We start from the raw sequence: 27,881 nt of genomic DNA, 5'->3' as shown, positions 1-27,881 counted from the left end.
GCAAGTACCAACATGCATGCTGAACCCACCATATACTTCTCCTGGAGCCAGATGGCTAATGGTAGGTTCTATATAAGCAGACTCAGTTTTATACTGACTTTAAAACCAGCCTCCAGGACAGATTGACTGGTCAGGTGTGCTTGTCTGTACTGTATATCTCCTTGAGAAGCCAATTTGACCCTAAAGCGTTAATTCAACCTGTAATCTAAACTCTGTGTCCTGTCACTTCTCTTATCTCTCTGCTCTGCTATCAGTAAACCTTTCCGGGATATATTGTTTCACATGCGGGTGTCAGGGAGCCGCTATCTAATAGCGGGAGACTCCCTGAACGTCCGGGAGACTTGAGATCCCTGCTCTCCCTACACAGGCAAAAGACTGAATGTAAAATGGTGCCCAGATCAGGTTTATTTATGAGGTCCATGTGCTGAAACGTCTCAATTGGCTGTCCTGTACCACCTGATGGATGTGTCATGGGTCAAAGTTCTTCACAATGTAAAAGAATATGGTGGGCGCGAATATCGCCATATGTTTGCCCATTCGGCGAACAGCGAACGAGCAAAGTTCGCCGCGAAACGACCGCCGGGCGAACCGCAAGGCCATCTCTACTGACGATACTATGTACCAGGACCACAAGGGCATAACTTTTCCTCTCATGCTGCTGGGCTCTGGCTCTGACTAAGCACATACGGTATGAAGTCTCTGCACATGTGTGCACAGACTTGGCCAACTTTCCTTTTCCATTTTCTGTCGGGGATAAATTTATTTCCCTGCCGCTCTGACCAAGGATCTGGCACCCTCAGGGCTGAATTAACATGTTACAGCAAAATCTGACCATTCCTTAATTGTTGAACAAACACTTGTTCAACACCTTAAAGACTGGTCAAATTTTCACTTTTGTGCTTTCACTTTTTCATTTCAGCTTTCCAAGAGCCATAACTTTTTTAATTTTCTGTACACATAGCCATAACATTGCACATTTGTTGCAGGACAAGTTTTATTTTTTAATTGCACCATTTAATTTACCATAGCATGTATTGGAAATGGGAAAAAAATTCTCTGTGGGGTGAAATTGAAAAAAAAATATACAATTCCACCATATTTTTCAGATTTTGTCACTGAGGCTCCGATATAATGCCAGAGGGTGCCAAGGTCACTATTCACGACTGTATCTGAGGGTTTTAAATGACTGGGATGAGAGTAATCTCCAATCCCAGTTATTGCCAGTGGAGGTCTGCGGCAGCTGGTGAGCCAACTCCATGCATCCCTTTAATGCAAATGATGTACATAGTAAGCTCCGCAGCGGTAGCCCATGGGTTAAATCACCATGTCTTCATGCCGAGGCAAGGTAATTAAGTCTGCAGGGGTGTTTTTTTCCTACAGTCACAGCTCTGTCCGTTTTGTGTGCTGGTCGCCCCCCCCCCCCCCTATCACTCTTCCCCCTCCCCCCTCCTCTTCCTTCTGGTGCAATTTAGATGGGTGCCTCCTATCCCTCCCCTAGAGTTAATAAATAGAAGGGCTTACCCCTTTTGTTCCCTCTTTCACCGACACCTTTACCAGGAATGTTCACTCCTGCAGGTATGGCCAACGAAAAAGCTGTTTTGGCAGCTATTTCTGCCAAACTTCAAGCTGAGGGTCCGGGATTCATATCCCTCTTGTTGGCTGACTTGCAGGAGCCCCCTCCTGCTCCGCCAGCATCTTCCTCATTGGGGGCAGGTGGACTGCACAGTGCACCCGCCCTCCATGTCGCCTAAGCCCCAGCCACACTCCCTCTTCCTCCTCCATTAATAGGTTAACTCGTGCTGGTAAGTGGGGGGGTGCTGTGTCCAGCACGCCTGCCGGGACCTCTGCTGGCCTCCCGGCAGCGCTTTCTGTGCCCCTGCCCCCCGCTCCTGCCTCGCGCGCTCCAGCTACTGCCCCTAGGAAATCGAAAACTGCGCTCAACCGTATACTATTTGTTCACACTTACCATCCCACCACCAAAAAAATACTAAATAGTATTAGAAATCATTGGTCCATCCTACAGAAAGCCTTTCCCCTGGTACAAGAATTTAAAAACTCCATTCTAGCATGCACCCGCAGACCCAAGAACCTAAGAGATCTTTTGGTCAAAGCAGACATCGGCCCATTACACAATATTCCCAAACAGAGATTTCTCACAACACAAAAGACAGGGACTTTTCCATGTATTCATTGCCAACAATGCAGTAATGTCCTCAAGGGCACCCATTTCCACCACCCCCAGTCAGGAAAAAGTTTTCCCATAAAGGGCTTTTTTACATGCGAGTCATCTTTTGTTGTTTATTTGTTAAAATGCCCATGTGGCAAAATCTATATAAGAGAAACGACCCAAAAAATCTGTGATCGCATATGCCAGCACAAATCATCAATTAGGCGCAAAAACCTCCTATTTCCAATACCGGCCCACTTTGAAACAGCTGGTCATAATTTATCGCAACTCAAATACCAGGTTATCGAACAAATCTTACCCCACAGAAGGGGATACGATCGGATCACGCAATTAAAAAAACGTGAAGCTTTCTGGATTCACAAAATGGACTGTTTGGAACCAAAGGGGCTCAATAGGGACTATGAAATACAGTGTTCTACATAACTCCCTTGTATAATATGGACTTGTTACAATGAATAATATTAATATTTTGATCATATGTACATATACTACCATGCATCTGTTATAATATACCTTTCCCTTTCTCTCCCTAGGTTGTATAATGAGTATCGGGCTGTTTGATTACGGTTTGATATCCTTTTTATAGCTGTAGATTCATTCTATTATAACTATAGATGTCATATATTACCTTCTCGATTCTTGTGTAAAAACATACTCCCGTCATATAGTCTCCCCATATATCCGGCCATATATACCCTTTAGATTCTTGGATCATCTCCATAATACATATTGCCATACAGATCTCCCTTTATATAGGCCCTCTGTAGATTCGGCCAGATCCTCACCCCCCTTTTTCCACTTATATCTAAATATTAGCACCATTCACCTTACATGTCAGTACTACTGCTGGCATCTCCGCTTTGGAACGCAAGTGGTGGAACGCACCACTTCCGGTTTCCAATGGAACGCATAGGACTTCCGGCCTTGCATTACATCACATCCGCTCTAGTCTGGTGATGCGTGACACGCAGACGGTGGAGCGCATCACCTCTAAACCGGAAGAGAGCCTCTTGGCTTCCGTTTTGGGATCTACACGCCCCCCCCCACGCTACATATAGGCGGGCATTTCAAAGACACCACAGCGCATCCCCATTCAAGCGTGTGGACACACGCTACTATCTGATAGCGCAGCACTTCCGGGCGCACTTCCGGACAGCGGCATTAGGTAAGCTCCTTTATGGACATATAGATCCTGATCTAGCTAGAGCGCTTTGCTCAGTACATTTTGTTATATATATCCACCATGGCCCAGAGTTCTTTCAGTACTACAACACCAGATAATCTTGGACTTCAGGAACTTTGTAGATGTCTTCTCCCCACTACCCCTGACCTGACTTAGAAAGTAGGCGGTATTATGCACTATATACAGTGTTGTCCTTAACTGTTATATATCATTTCACCTTCTCAGGTTCTCTTGATATTTATGACTCATATATACTCTCACCACTGGGAATATCGACTTGAATTTTTCTTTTTCTTCGCTTTCCTTTAATGTGCTTTTTCCTTCTTTTTTCATGATGTTTTTCCAAAATAATGCTCCAGACTGTAATATTTGAAATTGATTTGTGGGATATATGTGTCCTCTATTATCCTATATTTACCATATGTATATTGTTACACCATGTGTTGGATACTTTGCATGACTGTAATTGTCACCCCTTTTTATTTTTTCGTTACATAGTTTGATAAAGGCCAATGTGGCCGAAACGTCACATCACGACGCCGCATCTCTAACAAACAAAAAATAAATACTAAATTTTGAAGCACAGTGCTGGAGTTTTCAATTTTGTTTACAGTAACACTCCATATGTGGTTGTAAACTGCTGTATGGGCACACGGCATTGCGCAGAAGGAAAGGAACGCCATATGGTTTTTGGAAGGCAGATTTTGCTGAACTGTTTTTTTGACACCATGTCCCATTTGAAGCCCCCCTGATGCGCCCCTAGAGTAGAAACTCCAAAAAAGTTACCCCATTTTGGAAACTACGGGATAAGGTGACAGTTTTGTTGGTACTATTTTAGGGTACATATGATTTTTGGTTGCTCTATATTACACAAGAAATAGCTGTTTTGGCACAGTTTTTTTTATGGTATTCACCTGAGGGGTTAGGTCATGTGATATTTTTATAGAGCAGGTTATTATGGACGCGTCAATACCAAATATGTCAACTTTTTTTATTTATGTAAGTTTTACACAGATATCATTTTCGAAACAAAAGAAAAATCATGTTTTAGTGTCTCCATAGTCTGAGAGCCATAGTTTTTTCAGTTTTTGGGCAATTGTCTTAGGTAGGTTATCACTTTTGCGGGATGAGATGACGGTTTGATTGGCACTATTTTGGGGTACCTATGACTTTTTAATCGCTTGCTATTACACTTTTTGTGATGTAAGGTGACAAAAAATTGCTTTTTTGACACCGTTTATTATAAAAAAAATAATTACGGTATTCACCTGAGGGGTCAGGTCATGTGATATTTTTATAGAGAAAGTTATTACAGATGCGCCGATACCTAATATGTCTACTTTTTTTATTTAGGTAAGTTTTACACAATGATATCATTTTTTAAACAAAAAAAATCATATTTTAGTGTCTCCATAGTCTGAGAGCCATAGTTTTTTCAGTTTTTGGGCGATTGTCTTAGGTAGGGTATGATTTTTGTGGGATGAGATGACGGTTTGATTGGCACTATTTTGGGATGCGTATGACTTTTTGATCGCTTACTATTACACTTTTTGTGATTTAAGGTGACAAAAAAATGGCTTTTTTGAGACGTTTTATTATTATTTTTTCACGTTGGTTACCTGAGGGGTTTGGTCATGTGATATTTTTATAGAGCAGGTTGTTACAGATGCGGCAATACCTAATATGTATACTTTTTTTATTTATTTAAGTTTCATACAATAACAGCATTTTTTTAACCAAAAAAAACATGTTTTAGTGTCTCCATATTCTGAGCCATAGTTCTTTTATTTTTTGGGCGATTGTCTTAGGTAGGGGCTAGTTTTTGCGGGATGAGGTTGCGGTTAGATCGGTACTATTTTGGAGGGGTATACTCCTTTTTGATCACTTGGTGTTGCACTTTTAGACTAATAGTGATGTAAGGTGACCCAATTTTTTTTTATTTAGCACAGTTTTTATTGAATTTTTTTGACAGTGTTGACCTGAGGGATTAGGTCATGGGATAGTTTTATAGAGCCGGACGATACGGATGCGGCGATACCCAATATGTGTACTTCAGTTTTTTCCCCTATTTTTTTTTTTTAAAATTCCCTTTATTTTGGCAAAAGGATATTATATTTTTTTTTTTACTTGAAACTTTTGATTTTTGGGGGAAAACTTAATTTTTTTCCACTTTATTTTTTGTCCCACTCTGGGACTTCAACTTTTTGGGGTCTGATCCCCTTTACAATGCATGACAATACTTCTGTATTGTCATGCATTGGCTGTAAGTGTATTACACAGTGTAATACACTTACAGCTTCCTGCCTGTGAGATCCAGGGGGCTGGATCTCACAGGCTCTCCCGGAAGGCAGCCACAATGCCTAAGGAAGGCATCGTGCTGCCCTCCATGCCATTGGGTCCCCATCAAAGCAGCTGGGACCCGATGGCTGCTTTCTCCCTGCACGGACATCGCACGTGCCGAGGTCAGCGCTGACCGTAGCTGTGCAGGGGTTAATGCACCGGCATCGGTGATTTCACCGATGCCGGCGCATGCAGCAGGGGTCCGGCTATTAGTGACTGCCGGACCCTGCCGCTGATCGGGCGAGCGTAGCTCCTGCACCCGCCCGATCAGCATGCCGTACCTGTACTGCGCTGGGATTTCTGTCCCGCATTTCTGCACCATACATGTACGGCGTTGGTATCCTAAGGGTTAAAGGTCTGGGCTATGATGCAGGAGCTGTGAGTTCAAATCCTGTTATAAACTTTTTCAGAAATAGAGGTTAAATTAGATTAATATATTGTATCGTTTTTTTTAGTAATTGTAAAAAATTTATGGCACAAAATAAATGTGTAATTACTAGAAAAAAACCGATATATATATATATATAGATTAAATCATACTTCTGATATATATATAAATGCATAATATGTGGGAAACTACTACTGATGTTTTAGCCATAATATATTTACTTATATTATAATATATTATATATTCTAAATATATAATATGTGTAAATATATTATAGCTAAAAACATACATATATATATTTAACCCCTTAGGGACGCATGACGTACCGGTACGGCATGTTTCCCGAGTCCTTAAGGACCCATGACGTATAGGTACGTCCTGGGTTTAAACCGCGGCGGGGGTTAATTGGAACAGGATGCCCGCTGAACACCGTAAAAAATAAAAACTGTGCTAAATAAACCATTTTTTGTCACCTTACATCACAAAAAGTGTAATAGAAAGCGATCAAAAAGTCTTATGCACCCCAAAATTAAGCCAATCAAGCCATCATCTCATCCCGCAAAAAATGAGACCCTAGCTAAGATAATCGCCCAAAAACTGAAAAAACTATGGCTCTCAGAATATAGAGACACTAAAACATGATTTTTTTTTTGTTTCAAAAATTATATTATTGTGTAAAACTTACATAAATAAATAAAAAGTATACATATTAGGTATCTCCGCGTCCGTATCGACCGGCTCTATAAAAATATCATATGAACTAACCCCTCAGATGAACACCGTAAAAATTTTTAAATAAAAACTGTGCTAAATAAACCATTTTTTGTCACCTAACATCACAAAAAGTGTAATAGCAAGCAATCAAAAAGTCACACACACCCCAAAATAGTGCCAATAAAACCGTCATCTCATCTCGCAAAAATCAAACCCTACCCAAGGTAATCGCCCAAAAACTGAAAAAATTATGGCTCTCAGACTATGGAAACACTACATATGATTTTTTTTGCTTCAAAAATGAAATCATTGTGTAAAACTTAAATAAATTTAAAAAGTATACATATTTGGTATCGCCGCATCCGTGACAACCTGGTCTATAAAAATATCACATGACCTAACCTGTCAGATGAATGTTGTAAATCACAAAAAATAAAAACGGTGCCAAAACAGTTATTTCTTGTTATCTTGCCTCACAAAAAGTGTAATATAGAGCAACCAAAAATCATATGTACACTAAACTAGTACCAACAATACTGCCACCCTATCACGTAGTTTCTAAAATGGGGCCACTTTTTTGGAGTTTCTACTCTAGGGGTGCATCAGGGGGGCTTCAAATGGGACATGGTGTCAAAAAAAACAGTCCAGCAAAATCTGCCTTCCAAAAACCGTATGGCATTCCTTTCCTTCTGCGCCCTGCCGTGTGCCCGTACAGCTGTTTACGACCAAATATGGGGTGTTTCTGTAAACTACAGAATCAGGGCCATAAATATTGAGTTTGGTTTGGCTGTTAACCCTTGCTTTGTTAACCACTTCAGCCCCCAGTGCTTAAACACCCTGAAAGACCAGGCCACTTTTTACACTTCTGACCTACACTACTTTCACCATTTATTGCTCGGTCATGCAACTTACCACCCAAATGAATTTTACCTCCTTTTCTTCTCACTAATAGAGCTTTCATTTGGTGGTATTTCATTGCTGCTGACATTTTTACTTTTTTTGTTAATTTGTTATTAATCGAAATTTAACGATTTTTTTGCAAAAAAATGACATTTTTCACTTTCAGTTGTAAAATTTTGCAAAAAAAACGAGATCCATATAGAAATTTTGCTCTAAATTTATTGTTCTACATGTCTTTGATAAAAAAAAAATGTTTTGGGTAAAAAAAAAAATGGTTTGGGTAAAAGTTATAGCGTTTACAAACTATGGTACAAAAATGTGAATTTCCGCTTTTTGAAGCAGCTCTGACTTTCTGAGCACCTGTCATGTTTCCTGAGGTTCTACAATGGCCAGACAGTACAAACACCCCACAAATGACCCCATTTCGGAAAGTACACACCCTAAGGTATTCGCTGATGGGCATAGTGAGTTCATAGAACTTTTTATTTTTTGTCACAAGTTAGCGGAAAATGATGATTTTTTTTTTTTTTTTCTTACAAAGTCTCATATTCCACTAACTTGTGACAAAAAATAAAAACTTCTATGAACTCACTATGCCCATCACGAAATACCTTGGGGTCTCTTCTTTCCAAAATGGGGTCACTTGTGGGGTAGTTATACTGCCCTGGCATTCTAGGGGCCCAAATGTGTGGTAAGGAGTTTGAAATCAAATTCTGTAAAAAATGACCTGTGAAATCCGAAAGGTGCTCTTTGGAATATGGGCCCCTTTGCCCACCGAGGCTGCAAAAAAGTGTCACACATCTGGTATCTCTGTATTCAGGAGAAGTTGAGGAATGTGTTTTGGGGTGTCTTTTTACATATACCCATGCTGGGTGAGATAAATATCTTGGTCAAATGCCAACTTTGTATAAAAAAATGGGAAAAGTTGTCTTTTGCCAAGATATTTCTCTCACCCAGCATGGGTATATGTAAAATGACACCCCAAAACACATTCCCCACCTTCTCCTGAGTACGGCAATACCAGATGTGTGACACTTTTTTGCAGCCTAGGTGGGCAAAGGGGCCCATATTCCAAAGAGTACCTTTCGGATTTCACAGGTCATTTTTTACAGAATTTGATTTCAAACTCCTTACCACACATTTGGGCCCCTAGAATGCCAGGGCAGTATAACTACCCCACAAGTGACCCCATTTTGGAAAGAAGAGACCCCAAGGTATTCGCTGATGGGCATAGTGAGTTCATGGAAGTTTTTATTTTTTGTCACAAGTTAGTGGAATATGAGACTTTGTATGAAAAAAAAAAAAAAAAAAATCTGCATTTTCCACTAACTTGTGACAAAAATAAAAAATTCTAGGAACTCGCCATGCCCCTCACGGAATACCTTGGGGTGTCTTCTTTCCAAAATGGGGTCACTTGTGGGGTAGTTATACTGCCCTGGCATTTTCCAGGGGCCCTAATGTGTGGTAAGTAGGTAAATGACCTGTGAAATCCTAAAGGTGCTCTTTGGAATATGGGCCCCTTTGCCCACCTAGGCTGCAAAAAAGTGTCACACATATGGTATCGCCGTATTCAGGAGAAGTTGGGGAATGTGTTTTGGGGTGTCATTTTACATATACCCTTGCTGGGTGAGAGAAATATCTTGGCAAAAGACAACTTTTCCCATTTTTTTATACAAAGTTGGCATTTGACCAAGATATTTCTCTCACCCAGCATGGGTATATGTAAAATGACACCCCAAAACACATTCCCCAACTTCTCCTGAGTACGGCGATACCAGATGTGTGACACTTTTTTGCAGCCTAGATGCGCAAAGGTGCCCAAATTCCTTTTAGGAGGGCATTTTTAGACATTCGGATACCAGACTTCTTCTCACGCTTTGGGGCCCCTAGAATGCCAGGGCAGTATAAATACCTCATTTTGGAAAGAAGACACCCCAAGGTATTCAATGAGGGGCATGGCGAGTTCATAGAAATTTTTTTTTTTTGGCACAAGTTAGCGGAAATTGATATTTTTAATTTTTTTCTCACAAAGTCTCCCGTTCCGCTAACTTGGGACAAAAATTTCAATCTTTCATGGACTCAATATGCCCCTCACGGAATACCTGGGGGTGTCTTCTTTCCAAAATGGGGTCACATGTGGGGTATTTATACTGCCCTGGCATTCTAGGGGCCCTAAAGCGTGAGAAGAAGTCTGGAATATAAATGTCTAAAAAATTTTATGCATTTGGATTCCGTGAGGGGTATGGTGAGTTCATGTGAGATTTTATTTTTTGACACAAGTTAGTGGAATATGAGACTTTGTAAGAAAAAAAAATAATAATTCCGCTAAGGCTACTTTCACACCTGCGTTCAGGTGTCCGCTCGTGAGCTCCGTTTGAAGGAGCTCACGAGCGGTCCTGAACGCAGCCGCCCGGCCGCAATGCATTCTCAATGGAGGCGGATCCACTGAGAATGCATCCGCCTGCCAGCGCTCAGCCTCCGCTCCGCTCAGTGAGCGGACACCTGAACGCTGCTTGCAGCGTTCGGGTGTCCGCCTGGCCGTGCGGAGGCGAGCGGATCCGTCCAGACTTAAATGTAAGTCAATGGGGACGGATCCGCTTGAAGATGACACCAAATGGCTCAATCTTCAATCGGATCCGTTCCCCATTGACTTACAATGTAAAGTCTGAACGGATCCGCTCAGGCTACTTTCATACTTAGAAAATTTTCTAAGTTTTAATGCAGACGCATCCGTTCTGAACGGATGCGAACGTCTGCATTATCGGAGCGGATCCGTCTGATGAAACATCAGACGGATCCGCTCCGAACGCTAGTGTGAAAGTAGCCTAACTTGGGCCAAAAAAATGTCTGAATGGAGCCTTACAGAGGGTGATCAATGACAGGGGGGTGATCAATGACAGGGGGGGTGATCAATGACAGGGGGTTGATCAATGACAGGGGGGTGATCAATGACAGGGGGGTGATCAGGGAGTCTATATGGGGTGATAACCACAGTCATTGATCACGCCCGTGTAAGGCTTCATTCAGACGTCCGTATGCGTTTTGCGGATCCGATCCATCTATCAGTGCATCCGTAAAAATCATGCGGACATCTGAATGGAGCTTTACAGGGGGGTAATCAATGACAGGGGGGTGATCAGGGAGTCTATATGGGGTGATCACCACAGTCATTGATCATGCCCCTGTAAGGCTTTATTCAGACGTCCGGATGCGTTTTGCGGATCCGATCCATCTATCAGTGGATCCGTAAAAATCATGCGGACGTCTGAATGGAGCTTTACAGGGGGGTAATCAATGACAGGGGGGTAATCAATGACAGGGGGGTGATCAGGGAGTCTATATGGGGTGATCACCACAGTCATTGATCACGCCCCTGTAAGGCTTCATTCAGACGTCCGGATGCGTTTTGCGGATCCGATCCATCTATCAGTGCATCCGTAAAAATCATGCGGACATCTGAATGGAGCTTTACAGGGGGGTAATCAATGACAGGGGGGTGATCACCACAGTCATTGATCATGCCCCTGTAAGGCTTCATTCAGACGTCCAGGTGCGTTTTGCGGATCCGATCCATCTATCAGTGCATCCGTAAAAATCATGCGGACATCTGAATGGAGCTTTACAGGGGGGTGATCAGGGAGTCTATATGGGGTGATCACCACAGTCATTGATCATGCCCCTGTAAGGCTTCATTCAGACGTCCGGATGCGTTTTGCGGATCCGATCCATCTATCAGTGCATCCGTAAAAATCATGCGGACATCTGAATGGAGTTTTACAGGGGGGTGATCAGGGAGTCTATATGGGGTGATCACCACAGTCATTGATCATGCCCCTGTAAGGCTTCATTCAGACGTCCGGATGCGTTTTGCGGATCCGATCCATCTATCAGTGGATCCGTAAAAATCATGCGGACGTCTGAATGGAGCTTTACAGGGGGGTAATCAATGACAGGGGGGTAATCAATGACAGGGGGGTGATCAGGGAGTTTATATGGGGTGATCACCACAGTCATTGTTCACGCCCCTGTAAGGCTTCATTCAGACGTCCGGATGCGTTTTGCGGATCCGATCCATCTATCAGTGGATCCGTAAAAATCATGCGGACGTCTGAATGGAGCTTTACAGGGGTTGATCAATGACAGGGGGGTAATCAATGACAGGGGGGTGATCAGGGAGTCTATATGGGGTGATCAGGGGTGATCAGGGGCTAATAAGGGGTTAATAAGTGACGGGGGGGTGTAGTGTAGTGTAGTGGTGCTTGGTGCTACTTTACTGAGCTACCTGTGTCCTCTGGTTGTCGATCCAAACAAAGGGGACCACCAGAGGACCAGGTAGCAGGTATATTAGACGCTGTTATCATAACAGCGTCTAATATACCTGTTAGGGGTTAAAAAAAACACATCTCCAGCCTGCCAGCGAACGATCGCCGCTGGCAGGCTGGAGATCAACTCTCTTACCTTCCGTTCCTGTGAGCGCGCGCGCCTGTGTGCGCGCGTTCACAGGAAATCTCGCGTCTCGCGAGATGACGCATATATGCGTGACTCTGCGCAGGGCTGCCACCTCCGGAACGCGATCCTGCGTTAGGCGGTCCGGAGGTGGTTAATGGGAAAAATGGATTAAAATGGAAAATTTGGCTAAAAATTTAGATTCTGAAATTTCATCTCCATATGCCAATGTAAAATCAGTTTTGAATACCTTGAGGGGTGTAGTTTCTTTGATGGGGTCACTTTTATGGAGTTTCTACTCTAGGGTTGCATCAGGGGGGCTTCAAATGGGACATGGTGTCAAAAAAACTAGTCCAGCAAAACCTGCCTTCCAAAAACCGTATGGCATTCCTTTCCTTCTGCGCCTTGCCATGTGCCTGTACAGCGGTTTACGACCACAAATGGGGTGTTTCTGTAAACTACAGAATCAGGGCCATAAATATTGAGTTTGGGTTGGCTGTTAACCCTTGATTTGTAACCGGAAAAAAATTATTTAAATGGAAAATCTGCCAAAAAAGTTAAATTTTGAAATTGTATGTCTATTTTCCATTAATTCTCGTAAAACACCTAAAGGGTTAACGACATTTGTAAAATCAGTTTTGAATACCTTGAGGGGTGTAGTTTCTTAAATGGGGTCACTTTTATGGAGTTTCTACTCTAGGGGTGCATCAGTGGGCTTCAAATGGGACATGGTGTCCAAAAAAAAGTCCAGCAAAACCTGCCTTCCAAAAACTGTATGGCATTCCTTTCCTTCTGCGCTCTGCCGTGTGCCCGTACAGCGGTTTACGACCACATATGGGGTGTTTCTGTAAGCTACAGAATCAGGGCCATATATATTGAGTTTGGTTTGGCTGTTAACCCTTGCTTTGTAACTGGAAAAAAATTATTAAAATAGAAAATCTGCCAAAAATGTGAAATTTTGATATTGTATCTCTATTTTCCATCTATTCTTGTGGAACACCTAAAGGGTTAACAAAGTTAGTAAAATCAGTTTTGTATACCTTGAGGGGTGTAGTTTATAGAATGGGGTCATTTTTGGGTGGTTTCTATTATGTAAGCCTCGCAAAGTGACTTCAGACCTGAACTGGTCCCTAAAAATTGGGTTTTTGAAAATTTCTGAAAAGATTTGCTTCTAAACTTCTAAGCCTTGTAACATCCCCAAAAAATAAAATATCATTCCCAAAATGATCCAAACATGAAGTAGACATATGGGGAATGTAAAGTAATAACTATTTTTGGAGGTATTACTATGTATTATAGAAGTAGAGAAATTGAAACTTGGAAATTTGCAATTTTTTTAAATATTTGGATAAATTTGGTATTTTTTTATAAATAAAAATTATTATTTTTTACTTCATTTTACCATTGTCAGGAAGTACAATATGTGACGAAAAAACAATCTCAGAATGGCCTGGATAAGTCAAAGCGTTTTAAAGTTATCAGCACTTAAAGTGAAACTGGTCAGATTTGCAAAAAATGGCCTGGTCCTTAAGGTGAAATAGGGCTGAGTACTTAAGGGGTTAAATTAAGTTTAGCCTCTATTTCTGAATAAGTTTGTGACAGGATTTGAACTCACAGCTTCTACATCACAGACCAGAACTTTAACTACTACTCTATATAGTACTAGTAGTAAGTATTCCTCTACAGTAGAAGTCAAATTTTATTTTATTTTTTTAAAGTGAATGGCTATGTAGCTATATAGTGTAGTGGTTAATGTTTTGGGCTGTGATGCAGAAGCTGTGAGTTCAAATCCCATCACAAACTTTTTCAGAAATAGAGGTTAAATTAGATTTATATATTTTATATTTTTTTTTTGTAATTGTAAAAAATGTATGGCACAAAATAAATGTGTAATTACAAAAAAATATATATTTTTTAAATTATAATATATATCTCAAGGCTTGAGAAAGGCTCTAGTGCAGATCCGAAACGTCGCCATTGCCACTGAGGTGAATAAAGAGTGTTCTTAATTTTTATTTTTTGGAGTGCTGCCTTTTTCTACCTATAATTGTAGGATTGGCTTTTTCCCAGCGGGCTGTGCACCCATATTTTAATTTAGGCTGTGCTCCCTTATATATTTTGTTACAACAGGCATCTCAAACTCGCGGCCCTCCAGCTGTTGCAAAACTACAGCTCCCAGCATGCCCGGACAGCCTACAGGTATCAGCCTACAGCAGGGCATTGTGGGAGTTGTAGTTTTACAACAGCTGGAGGGCCGCGAGTTTGAGATGCCTGCCTTACAACCTTGAATTAAAATGGATTTTAATTTAGATTTTATGTCAGGCCACTTTCACACAGTTAGTGATTGTCAGAAGTGATTGTGAGCCAAAACCAGGAGGGGATGCTACACAGAGATAAGGTACAATGGAAAGATTTAAAGGGAACCTGGCATCAACTTTATGATGCCCATACTAACGACAGCATTAAGTAGACAGGTGAGTTGATTTCAGCTGTCTGTCATTTAAAAGTAAAAAGTAAGTGGTTGCAGAGAACCAACATCACAATCATTGCAGACTGGGCCTGGAAAAGAGTCACGGCCACCATGGAGTCATGGTTATTCATGAATTCCTGCTCTCCCTGCCCACCTGCTGATGACTGACAGTCTTCTACCTAGTTTTATCCCTTTTTCTCTAGGAGACAACTGCCAATCATCAGCAGGTGGGCGGGAGAGCAGGAGATTATGAATAAACATGACTGTTCTCAGGTAGATTTGACTCTTTTCCAGGCCTGTGCTGCAATGATTATGATGCTGGTTCTCGGCAACCACTTACCTTTAGCTCGTGAGTGACAGGCCGCTGAAATCAACATTTCTGTCACTATTTTATGCTGCCCTCAGTGAGGTAAGCTTAAAGTTGATGGCAGGTCCCCTTTAAACCTGTTCTCTGTTTCTGAGCCATTTTTGCTGATTAAATCACTGATCAAACATTTACCAAATATTGACTGTGTCAAAGTGGTCTAATGGATCTAAAAATAGTCCAAATTGTAGCAGAGAAATAAAAAAAAATATGTTTAAAAATAAATAAAAACGGAAAAATTATAAGTGCCTAATCATAGATTCAACAAACATACCAACGATAATACTGAAGGAGCTCTAAAAATCCCCAGGAGAGATGGATCTCTCCAAGGGACCACTACAAGCTATAAGGTTCACGTTTTCAGCAGGACACTGGCCCTAAACATATGGGTGAAGCTATACTGGAGGGGTTTAAGGAGAAATATTTAAATGCCTTGGTATGGCCTAGTCAAAACCTAGACCTCAATCTTATTGAGAATCTGTTGCATGACTTGAAGACTACTGTACACCCTGTTACACTAGTGTAACCCATCTAACTTGAAGGAGTTGGGAGCAGTTTTGCCTGGAGAATAAAGACATACACCCAAAAATCCCCCCAGAATTTGAATTTCAGATTTTAATGCAACAAAACAAGAAAACACCAATGGGATGAATATTTTCACAAGGCACTGAAGTTCTTTGAAAACTATGTATTACTTCTTATATAAAAGTATACCAGTCTGTCATATAAAAGATACATGTTAAAGCCACATTTTTGCTTTACTATCACAAGGCTTAAAATAGGAGAAAACACCAGTTGCTTATGGTGATCTGCATGCTTAGAGCAACACATTTGAATCCACTTTAACAATGAAATGATTAAGCAGGGGTTGTCTGGCTCAGAGTGGCTTAATTAAAAAAAATACACTAAATAATTTATACTCGCCTCTACCAATACTCTCCAATTCATTCTCAGGCTCCACTATTCCCCACTGGTCTTTGCTTCCTGATGCCTCTCAACTCACAGGAAATGCTCACTTAGTCAATTGCTGGCTGAGTGAGCATTTCCTGTATGTTGAGAAGTTGAGACCAAAAGAAACCCAGGGGGCATCTGAATGGGAACAGCAAGGGATCAGTGGAGGAGAGTATAACCTATTTGTCTTTTCTTGCCCCTCTAAGTATATAGAAAAATAATTATCAGCTAGACAACCCCTTTAAGTTACTGCCTTTATGATAGCATGGGCTATTGTTTTGGGACATGATGTTCAATATTTATAGCTGGCTAAGGTTATTGGCAGTGATCATCTCTCTGACAGAAACCTGTTGATTACTGACACATCCAATGTCCATGCTCTGTAAGAACCACCTCCTTCCCAGTTGGCCATGGTCCAGTCACAGAACAGTAGAAAGATGGGAGCTGCAAACAGAGGTTCGATGATGAAATGAAGGACTTCCTTCTTCAGCTGAATCTTTGCGATTTCGATTGGCCAAGATCAAAGTGCTCTTCTGGGGAACAAGCACTGGCACAGGAAGTTTGGGCGTCCAGTGTTTGAAGAGAGGTGGTAGAAAGTTTTGGAATGCAGAACGAAAGCGTCTGGAGAGAAGGTTGTATATCAAGGGGTTTACAGCCGAGCTCAGATAGAAGAAAACTCCTAGAAGATGAAGAAATGATAAAGAAAAAGTTAATGCTATCATCTGTTGAGAACATTTTTGGGTCCATTCTTGGATTGTACTCTTTATGGCTTGAACATACAGTACAGACCAAAAGTTTGGACACACCTTCTCATTCAAAGAGTTTTCTTTATTTTCATGACTATGAAGGCATCAAAACTATGAATTAACACATGTGGAAATATATACATGACAAACAAGTGTGAAGCAACTGAAAATATGTCATATTCTAGGTTCTTCAAAGTAGCCACCTTTTGCTTTGATTACTGCTTTGCACACTCTTGGCATTCTCTTGATGAGCTTCAAGAGGTAGTCCCCTGAAATGGTCTTCCAACAGTCTTGAAGGAGTTCCCAGAGATGCTTAGCACTTGTTGGCCCTTTTGCCTTCACTCTGCGGTCCAGCTCACCCCAAACCATCTCGATTGGGTTCAGGACCGGTGACTGTGGAGGCCAGGTCATCTGGCGCAGCACCCCATCACTCTCCTTCATGGTCAAATAGCCCTTACTTTCAAAGTTTTCCCAATTTTTCGGCTGACTGACTGACCTTCATTTCTTAAAGTAATGATGGCCACTCGTTTTTCTTTACTTAGCTGCTTTTTTCTTGCCATAATACCAATTCTAACAGTCTATTCAGTAGGACTATCAGCTGTGTATCCACCTGACTTCTCCTCAACGCAACTGATGGTCCCAACCCCATTTATAAGGCAAGAAATCCCACTTATTAAACCTGACAGGGCACACCTGTGAAGTGAAAACCATTTCAGGGGACTACCTCTTGAAGCTCATCAAGAGAATGCCAAGAGTGTGCAAAGCAGTAATCAAAGCAAAAGGTGGCTACTTTGAAGAACCTAGAATATGACATATTTTCAGTTGTTTCACTCTTGTTTGTAATGTATATAATTCCACGTGTTAATTCATAGTTTTGATGCCTTCAGTGTGAATCTACAATTTTCATAGTCATGAAAATAAAGAAAACTCTTTGAATGAGAAGGTGTGTCCAAACTTTTGGTCTGTACTGTACATCTCTATATATAAAGAACGACATATATATGTATGTTCCACGATCACTCAAAAACGCAACCATCGATTTCAATGAAACATGGTATTCACATCCCTTGCTAAATAGAAAGAAATCTTGTGGGGGGTCACAGCTCTCTACGATGTACCGTTCCTGAGATTTTCCCCCAAAAATGACCTGCATTAGCCAATATAAGCCTGCAAGTCTTTCGCTTCATATCCCAACTGCCATACACACGGTCACATGTCCCTTATCAGCCAATAGAAGCTCACAGACCCTTAGTCTCCACATACACACAGTTTTACTCCAGGTTTCCATAACAACCCAGCCATTTTTCTTCACTGCTGTAGGTCAGCTTTAGGCTAGGACTACACTACGACATGTGTCGTGCGACAATAAGTCACATGACACATAGGGCACAACTACACTGCTACATGTGTCGCGAGACATTGATGTCGCACCAACGTTGCTCGTCAATTTTTATAATGATTGCCTATGATGTTGCACTGCGACATGTGACATGCTGCGACTGCGACGCGACAGTCCCAGAAAAATCGCAGTGCAAAACCATAGCCTATCATTATGCAAATTGTTGAGACAAAATGTTTGCGCGTAGCCCTAGCATTAAAGGGGTAGGGCGCTGTGGAGGTCACTGTTAAAGGGGCGGGCACTGTGGAGGTCACAGTTAAAGAGGCGTTCACTGTTGATTTTACTTCTATGGGGGCAGGCCGCTGTGGAGGTCACTGTTAAGGGGTCAGGGGCCACTATTAAAGGGGCAACTGCTGTGGCGGTCACTGTTAAGGCAGCAGGGTACTGTGGAGGTCAAAGTAAAGGGGATGGGTTGCTGTGGAGTTCACTGTTAAAGGGGCCAGGTGCTGTAGAGGTCACTGTTATGGGGGATACTGTCAATATCTTTTAACGACACACACAAACATTAAATTAAATAGATGAAATGTATCGGTGCAAAGTCGGGTCCTTCTGCTAGTATGTAATAATTATGTAGAACAGTTTATATAACTTCTGTACAATCTAAAGGAAAGAAAAGAACTGTCTACTGGAGAATGGACTGCATAAGTTATGGATCTCAGCAGGTGATGGTATTTTTTGCGGAGAGTTCTTATTACTGTTTTTAATGTACCGTAGAGTATTTATGGTTGTTCTGGATAAATCAAATATAGGCATCATACTTATACTGTTTGAGTAAATTTGAGCACATTTTTTTCACTTGTATATCTACTGCAGTGGAGTCAGACTGTGAAAAGTAAACCCATTAAGTTGCTATGAAAAATATAAATTTCATAGTAGTATTTTATACGCACATTATGGCATGTAATATGTCATGTGTCTAAAAGTATCAGTTTCTCATATAGTGAGTGCATCACTAAATGCCATCTAAAGCCTAATGGTTTTCCATTGAAATTTTGACATTATGCATTTCTGACATTTTTTTCATTAAGTCATAACAACAGCTCCATGTGTAGAGTGACATCTGCAATGAGATGATATTGAACTAGCAGATACAGGAAGACAGACATATTTTCCACGTCAGTGCAGTTCTGTTGAAATGATGAGCACGTCTCTGGATCTCTGGATACTGGAAGCGTCTGGGTACAATGGATGCTTTAAAATTAGTTACATCTGTGCCTGCCTGGAAGAAGCAGAATTATAATGATGACCGTATACTGTATGTGTTGTGTTAGGACTACAACCAATCAAGCCCCACTTACACGTACAGTATATATTAAAACATATAGATTAATAATACAAACAATTCAGTTCAATTTATCTTAATGATGGAAGATGTAGTACATTCATCTGACTATGAATATTGTATCAATGGTACAGTGAATTGGGATATTCTCAATAATTAATATATATATAATAGTTTTTTATTTTTTAAAACTATTGTATGTCTTAATAAGGAAATCATACAGTTAATAGGAAACCATACAGTTTTCAAATATACGTATATATGTATTTATTTTTTGTACAGGCCTTTCTTATTTCGGACAGATGACCCATATCTGCACAGTAAAATGATATAACCAATGGATAGGGCTTGTGTAGGACATCAGTGACCTATCAAAAACATGTCGTCGGTCATGTGACAACCTTCACATCATGTGACCCCTGATATTCAGTAAAGCAACAGTGTTACATGAGATATATGAGCTGGGTCAGCACACAGGACACATTCATAGGATAACTGCAGAGCACTAATGGTGGAAACCATTGCGGCTATTTACAACAACTACTTCACTTTGTGTGTGTTTCTAGGTAATTTGTAAAATGTTGCCCGTCTGTGGATGATGTTGTCCTCATATTAATAAAGTTAACTGTAAAAAATACAAGCACAATACAGAGGCGAGACAGGAAGAGCAATGTTATATCTGCTTCTATACACAAGCACATCTAATATTATGATTATTGTTGGGTGAATCGAAGTGAAACAAATTGACTTTGACCTGAATTTCATGAAAAATTTGATTCGCAATCAATACAAATTTCGTTGCGCTTCATGGTAGCGAGTAGTTTTTTTCATAAAATGGTCAGAAGCCCGGGAATACAATATGACCTAAAATACCGTACAGCCAGCCAATCAGCAGATAGCGATCCCTGTGATATCACAGCCCTATAAAAGCTTTATCCTGAGCGGTCGTTGCCATTTCACTTTGAATTGAGCATAAGGAGAGATGTAGCAAGCACTAGGGACAGTGTTTTAGCAAGTTTTTATTTGTAGAATATTGGATAGGGACAGTGTAGGAAGATCGCTGGGTGAGTTTTTAGACACTGTAGGGAGAGCATAGGGAGACTGCAGGGACAGTTCAGGCTCAGTGTAATCGCCCTGTGCATCTTGTTTACCAACTGCGCCATTCATTCTTAATCTGTTCTGTTATGCATAGACTTACTGTGCTTCAGACTCATTGTCAACAGGAGGTTTAATATATAGCTGTGTTTATCTAGTTCACTTGCTGTTCCATTAATACTTAATCTGTTCTCAGGGGCGTAACTACCATAGCTGCAGACTATGCAACTCCTATGGGGCCCAGGGCAAGAGGGGGCCCAGTCTTAGTTGGGATCATCACCTCTTCTACTGGAGGTGAAAACTTGGTCAGGACTCTACACTCTAAATGACCGACTTTTAGCAAATAAGGCAGTAGAAAATGGCCCAAGGATCATTGAAAAGGGTTTAAGCAGAAACCCTTCTGTCCTATGTGGGGGGGTCTGGTTTGATCCTTGCTATGGAGCCCCCCCTTATCTATGTATGCCACTGTCTGTTCTGTTATAGATAGACACATTGATTAATAGATGACCAATTCTATTAAGCCCTGATTCACAAATTGGGGTGATAAGCCTGTCTCATTCTACTGTTTGTGGCGTGTCCACATTGATATTTAGCCAGTTAATGTGATTTGGTGTTACAGAGCGGTCTTATTTTACACCATGTGGGCAGTGCAAATAAATTTATTCTTCACACAGCAGAGTTGCCCACGAGCTGATCGTCATTTTTTAGTCGGAAAGATTATTCTTTTATCTGAAATTTTTTTCTTTTAGTGAAAACATTACTCTTGTAGCAAAAAAAAAAGACTTTTAGTAAATAAATTTGTTGTTTACCAAATAAATTAGTCGTTTTCCAAATAAGTTAGCCTGCTCCAGTATTACAATTAGAGATGAGCGAAGTATTCAAAAATTTAATTTGTTGCTTCGCTGAATTTGTCATAAAAATTTGCTTTGTTACAAGTTACTTTGTCACGAAGCACATTTCTTTGTAAGTAGTGGGTGTCATTGTATCCCTCAGATGCTGCATTCATAGCTGATTGCAGCATCTGACAATAATAACACAGTGTAAAATGAAATAAAAATAAAAAAATCATACTTACCTCATCCATTTGCTCGCCACCATCTTGTTTGAAGATCTAGCATGAAATCTTGTGCGGCCTGTGAATTCATACATCACTTCGCACAAGATTTCATGCAAGATCTTCAATCAAGATGGTGGTGGCCGGCCGTTGGGAGCAAATGGATAAGGTAAGTATGATTTTTTTTTTTACTGCCATTCAGGGAAAATGAATTTGCTACAACGAAGCACTAGGAAATTCAGCTTTGTGGCAAACCAAATTTTCTTTGAAATTTGGATCGAAGTCCAAGAAGTCAACACCAATTACAATCCCCGATCCTGACAAACGACCGTGGGCAGGTGACTCGCACCTGTTGGCAAAGGGTAGACACACGGCGATCCCTTCAGTGCAGCACAAAGCAGTTAGTGCTAAACACTTCTTGGCCCTCCAGGAAGTTGGACACGGAAAGTCTGGGGTCAAATAACTTCTTGTATTATCAGATGGGCCGAAGTTGCTGGATGGATGAAACCTGGCAGGATTATCGCAATACGTGAGGTGTGTCGTTGGTTATCGGAATGAACCACACAAATCATTCCACCAACTGAACCCAAATTCATTGTAGCTAATAAGTTATTTTAGCGAAAAAAATAGTCTGCGTCATTATTGCAATTGTTTATGGTTGGAACTACGATGGGTTTACCAGGCAAATCACTCCACCAACTAGACAATATTCATCATTCCTAGCTACCACATTATGTTATGGAAAATTTTGTTCCACATAAATCTGACAACCATGAAAAATTTTAAACAAATTCTACGTTGCCGTGTAGTGCAACAAAATTTTAGCCCTTGTGAATCCCTCCATGAACTTAATGTTATTTTGCTTTTAACATGTATTACGGTTGAAATCTGATGGGATGAACTTACTGGATGGATCAAACATGGCAGCTGGATTATTGCTGTATGGGAGGAGTGTCATTGGTTACTGGAAGGAACAATACAAATCACTCCACCAACTCGACCTAAATCATCGTAGCCAATACTTTCTTTCAGTTGTTGTTTTGCATCAGCATTTGATCAAAATTTGTAAGCTGAGCAGGAGTGGGTCCAAAACACAGATCAGATGCAAATATTTCCATTACATTTTATCTCTGTTTTGGACCCACTCCTGTTTTTGGCTTACAATTACTGATCAAATACTGATGCAAAACATTGACAAAATGGATGCTCAAAACACAGGATTTTTTGGGGGTTTTTAGGTTCTTCCGACGTATCATCACATAAACAGTGATGTTAACACAGCCTTACTGCCACTGCTGCTGCCCCTTCTCCCCACTCTGTCATAGGGCCACTTTTGTCATGGCTACTGCCACTGCTACTGCTGCCACCACTGTCCCCACTTTGTCACAGGACCACTGTTGTCACGGTTACTATCACTGTTAGTGCTGCTGCTGCCACCGTCCCTACTCTTTAGTGGGACCACAATTGTCACGGTTACTGTTACTGCTGCTACTGCTCATACCGTCCCTGACCCCCTTACAAACTAAAAGTTCTATCCATTTCTGGAATACTTGTATTGTACAACCAACCATCTCTCCACTGTTCATACATCAGAAGAGGGGACTACATTTTTTACATAACCCTACATTTCCCATATGTGTATAAGCATGTTTAATAAGCATGTTTAATAGGACTCATCCATAAGTCAGAACCAAAACCAGATATACATCTCAGAGTTCTGTAGGCACATAACATTTTTGGACTCATCTTAAATCATATATGGCAATAAAATGTTTTTCTTCCCCCATGTTCTTCTCTAGCAGGGGCATAGCTAAAGGCCCTGGTGCAAGAGTTAAGCTTAGGCCCCCCTTCCCTCTGTGCTTTGTGGCAAGGAGCCTTGAGAAAGGCTCTGGTATTGAGCTGAAACATCACATCCACATGGATGAATAAATGTTTTTTCATCCATTACTTTTTTGAGTGTGCTGCCTTTTTGCAATTTTAGATAGATAGAAATAGATATTCCATTTTCTTCTTTCTCTAGATTTATATCTGTCTCCATGTATAATAAAATTCATATAGGCATATACAGGTTTGTATCCCTGGCAAACAAAAGCAGCATACTATGGATCATATTGGAATTTAAATGTATTTTTCTCTACTTAAATCATTATAAAAAAAAGGTACATCTCTAGGACAATCTTGGCTGTTTGCTTGAAAACCAATCTAATAGACCAGGTGTGGAACCAGCAGGAGTGACAAATGCAGAATCCTTCACTATCTGAAAATATTTAGGTACTGTTCATTGCCAAAACCCTGTTCTCCTAGAAGGCATAGATAAAGGGCAAAGTGATGATTTTTAGCCACAGTTCAGAAATGATCCACATCTAGATACTGTACCTTTTTGTATCAATGGAGGCCAAAATTTAGCAGGTGTCAGAACATTTTTTATTACGAGAAATGCCAGGCAATTCATCACATCTCAGACATTTAATCAAGACACGCTCCATATGAAGACCCCAGAGGGTTTCATGCTTTGGAACTATCTTGCGGATTTGCCAAAAAGCTGAAAACAGTGCCTGCATATATGCAACTGGATAAAATGTAGTTACATTTTGATGGCTTTGGAAAGTATATGACATGAAAAAGACAATAAAAAAAAGTCTGTGCCTATATGCAACCATAAAAGAAAAGTGCACGATGAAGGAAAAATTGAACAGTTATGTGGGAATGAGAGAAGGATGTCCAGAGAGCAGTGGCGTAGCTACGGTATAAGGGTCGCAGCAGTCCCAACTGTGCCGATCCCCTGCGCCAGGGCGGCCCACAGGACCTCCTTGTCAGTGGCGCACCATGATTATGTATCGCCATCAACAGGATGGTGATATAGTTAGATACTGTTGTGGGGCAAGGAAACTATGTCTCCCTGCCCCGCTGTTACCTCCGATAGGCTTCAGGCCTATGGAGCATCTACTGGGTGCACTAAATAGGTGTATTTTGTACTGGCACATATAAGGGGGCGTGTTCTTGTATTGGCACACATTATGGGGGGCACTATGTGGACATTGGCTCTACTGGGAGCACTAAGAAGGGTAATTTTTTGTACTGGCACACATTAAAAGGAGGTATTTTTTGCACCGAAGATGATGGAAAAGTAGGAAACTAAGATGTCTGTGTGTCAAAACCTGCAGAAATAAGAAATGGCTGAAAGAGATCATCATGGTGGTCTGAATGGAGAAGATGAGGAACATCAGAGGAGACGTCACTGGGCCTGTGCACACATGGCGTTTTAACCTCCTTGTGCGGTACCTTCTTTTGCCTTCTGGTGCTTTCCAGCATATAAGACCCACACAACACATATGTAACATTATTTATCCAACAAAGTACAGTATATCATATATTTATGCAAGACAGGTGACACTTTCCAGTGTGGAGAGGTGTCTCAAACATAGCACAATATGTTGGCATAATTATGCAGCCTTCAGTCTTATATTAGTACAGCAGTTCCAGGTAAGTGGAGTGACCACTGCAACAGAGTCAAATGGTAACCCATGGCAGCAGTGCCAAACCTAGTGGATATGCCTCTTCTTTGGAAGAGTGGGCGTACTTGACTTCAGTCCTCTTTCAAGCTTGATTCTGATGGCAGTATAACACACTTTAATGGTTTACATTTAGGGATGAGCGAATCTTCCAAGATTCTGTTAGTTTCGGATTTGCCAATTTTTTCAAAAGTTTGGCTCGGGTCTGAATCTATTCATTCCAAACCAAAGCTCCAATTGCCCCGGAAATTGGTATATAACCCCCGCTAGTCCTCTAAAACACAGTTTTTTTTTATGAAAAGCTCCTATCTCATTTAGTTACGTTTTTACAAATATTTTCATTCTCTCTCACCTGTGCCCTTGGTCTGACACAGCGTCAGATGTAACTGTTTATACTTTTATCATTGCCACCACAAACTGTGGTTATTGCTTGGCCACATCTGACTGCAATTACCTCCTGCCTGGTGGTGGCAAAACACTATCGATTGCTTAAGCGCTGTGCGCCGTTTGACAAGATTCATCCGAATTAAACCAGAAAAGGCTCGGGTTAGTTTCAGAGGCTTAAAAAATTAGAGATTCGGAACAATTGTCAGAATCTACAAATAAATTCGTTCATCTCTAGTTACATTCCTTGGTGTCCATACTTATGATTTTCAGCAGAAGTCAATCAGTACTTTTTCTCCTGCTAACTCGCTTTGTCAATTTGTACCTCGGTGTCCAGCTGATAACCTTGCCTATCCCTAACTATAGTACTATTTTCAGTTCTGTGCTATGTGGAACTGCCTACTGATCGTTACATTTCTCTGACTAATCATATCACCCCTATTCCCGCTTAGATACTTGTAGACGATGTTAGGGTATAAGTCTCAGGAAAACCACCTTGCGCCAGAATAATACTGTCAACCCAAGTCTATATTAGAAGATCCAGATTATGAGCCAATTTCAATTAACATATAACACCATGTATACATATACATTTTTATTCCATAAATCAGTTAAAATACTTATAACATACCAGAAATAACATGGATGAGGTTAAAGACATTGGCAAGGGGTTCAGTCCAATCCACAACAAAACTGAAGAAAAGTCGGTCCACATGGAAGGGGGCCCAGCAGATAGCAAAGGCCATGACTAAGACAACTGAAAACAAAAATAATATTAATATGTAAAGAAATATTAATGTTATGCTTCAGGTTAAACTGGATTGTTCCAGAAAATTACACATTCTGAGAAATAATGGACATTCCTAGTGACAGTGGAAGATTATTTATTTCATATGCCAGAAAGGTATGTAGCTATCTTGGTGCATTAATAGTCTACATTTCTTTTCTTTAGAAGTAATAAATATGTATGACTTGGTTATATTAAATTTGTTCCTGCTATGTCTATTGAAAAGGATCAGGTTATCAGCAGAATATATCACAACTGATATAAAGACATTCACCTACCTTATTAAATCAGCTACCAATACACTGTCTAAATTCTTTTATTATTCAATTATTGAGCAGCATTGGGGAATGGGTGAAACAGATTATAGCATGGGCAAAAAGGGGCAATTGCTTCTGGGTCTGTATTATATTGCTCCATCCTAAAGCTGAAATCATGGTTTCTGCTGTGGTATTATTTAGTAACTCTAAGAATTACAAAGCGCTGTTATTTTGGAACTGTCTATCATTGTATGTGTTCATCTCAAAGTATTATGTTATATATTACATTTTATTGTATTGTAATCTGGCATAATGCAAGCTCATAACTTTTCATTTTGGTAGTATTCAACTGGCGAAATAAAAATGGCAGCCGTTCAAAATAAAAAAGACAGTCTTGGGTGGATATTAGGTTGGGTTTGCATCACGTTTTTATCTTACATATACAAAAAACATATACTTTAAATGTGCAGCCGCCGTCCATTCATTTCTATGGGGCCGCTGAAAATAGCCGAGCTGGCTCGGCTATTTCTGACGGCCCCATAGAAATTAATGGGAGCAGTGGCCACGCAAGCGCGGTGCGCTCCCATTCACTTGTATGGGGAGAGCGCTTGGCGGTGGCTGCTCCAGCCACCACTCTCCCCGTTCCTCAGACCGATGCCATACAGTGGCATCTGTCACCATAGAGTTTTATTGTAAAGAAAAATCATACGTCAACATCTAAGGCTTCTTTCATACGGGCGTCCCGGATTTGCTCCGGATGTGTCGCGTGTGCATTGCGGGAAAACCACGTGAGTAGGCACGCAATTGCAATCAGTTTTGACTGCGATTGCGTTCCGATGTTCAGTTTTTTCTGCGCTAGTGCAATGCGTTTTGCACCCGCGTGAGAAAAAACTGAATGTGATACCCAGATCCGAACCTGGACTTCTTCACTGAAGTTCGGGTTTGGGTTAGGTGTTCTATTCATTTTATTATTTTCCCTTATAACATGGTTATAAAGGAAAATAATAGCATTCTTAATACAGAATGCTTAGTAAAATGTTGCTTGAGGGGTTACAAAATAAAAAAAAATTAACTCACCTCATCCTCTTGTTTGCGCTACCGTAATCGTCTTCTTTCAGGTCCTGCAAAAGGACCTATGATAACGTAATCGTGCTCACCACGTGGTGAGAGCGGTGATGTCAGCACAGGTCCTGCTGAATGAAGATAGAAGATCCTTCTATTTTCATTCACCAGGACCTGTACTGTTGTCACCACGCTCACCACCTGGCAAGCGCGATTAGGTCATCATAGGTCCTTTTGCAGGTCCTGAAAGATGAAGAAAGAAGAAGATGCCGGCTGCACGAACAAGAGGATGACGTGAGTAAATTATTTTTTATTTTTTAACCCCTCAAGCAACATTTTAGTAAGCATTCTGTATTAAG

General features: G+C 40.8%; 1 protein-coding gene across 1 annotated transcript in view; it reads right to left on the bottom strand.

The window, feature by feature from the left end:
• Positions 1-15,656: 15,656 nt before the first annotated feature.
• NMUR2 (neuromedin U receptor 2) overlaps positions 15,657-27,881 on the bottom strand; it is an 84,213-nt gene continuing 71,988 nt past the window's right edge. The window contains exons 3-4 of the mRNA XM_040436768.1: positions 26,048-26,173; positions 15,657-16,623 (exon numbers count right to left, since the gene is read on the bottom strand). Of these exons, the coding sequence (XP_040292702.1) occupies positions 16,364-16,623; positions 26,048-26,173 (386 nt within the window). The 3' untranslated portion in view covers positions 15,657-16,363. The remainder of the gene's footprint in view (positions 16,624-26,047; positions 26,174-27,881) is intronic.

This window comes from Bufo bufo, chromosome 1 (genome assembly GCF_905171765.1).
Source record: "Bufo bufo chromosome 1, aBufBuf1.1, whole genome shotgun sequence".
Taxonomy (NCBI): Eukaryota; Metazoa; Chordata; class Amphibia; order Anura; family Bufonidae; genus Bufo; species Bufo bufo.
This window is presented reverse-complemented; position numbering and strand designations above follow the sequence as displayed.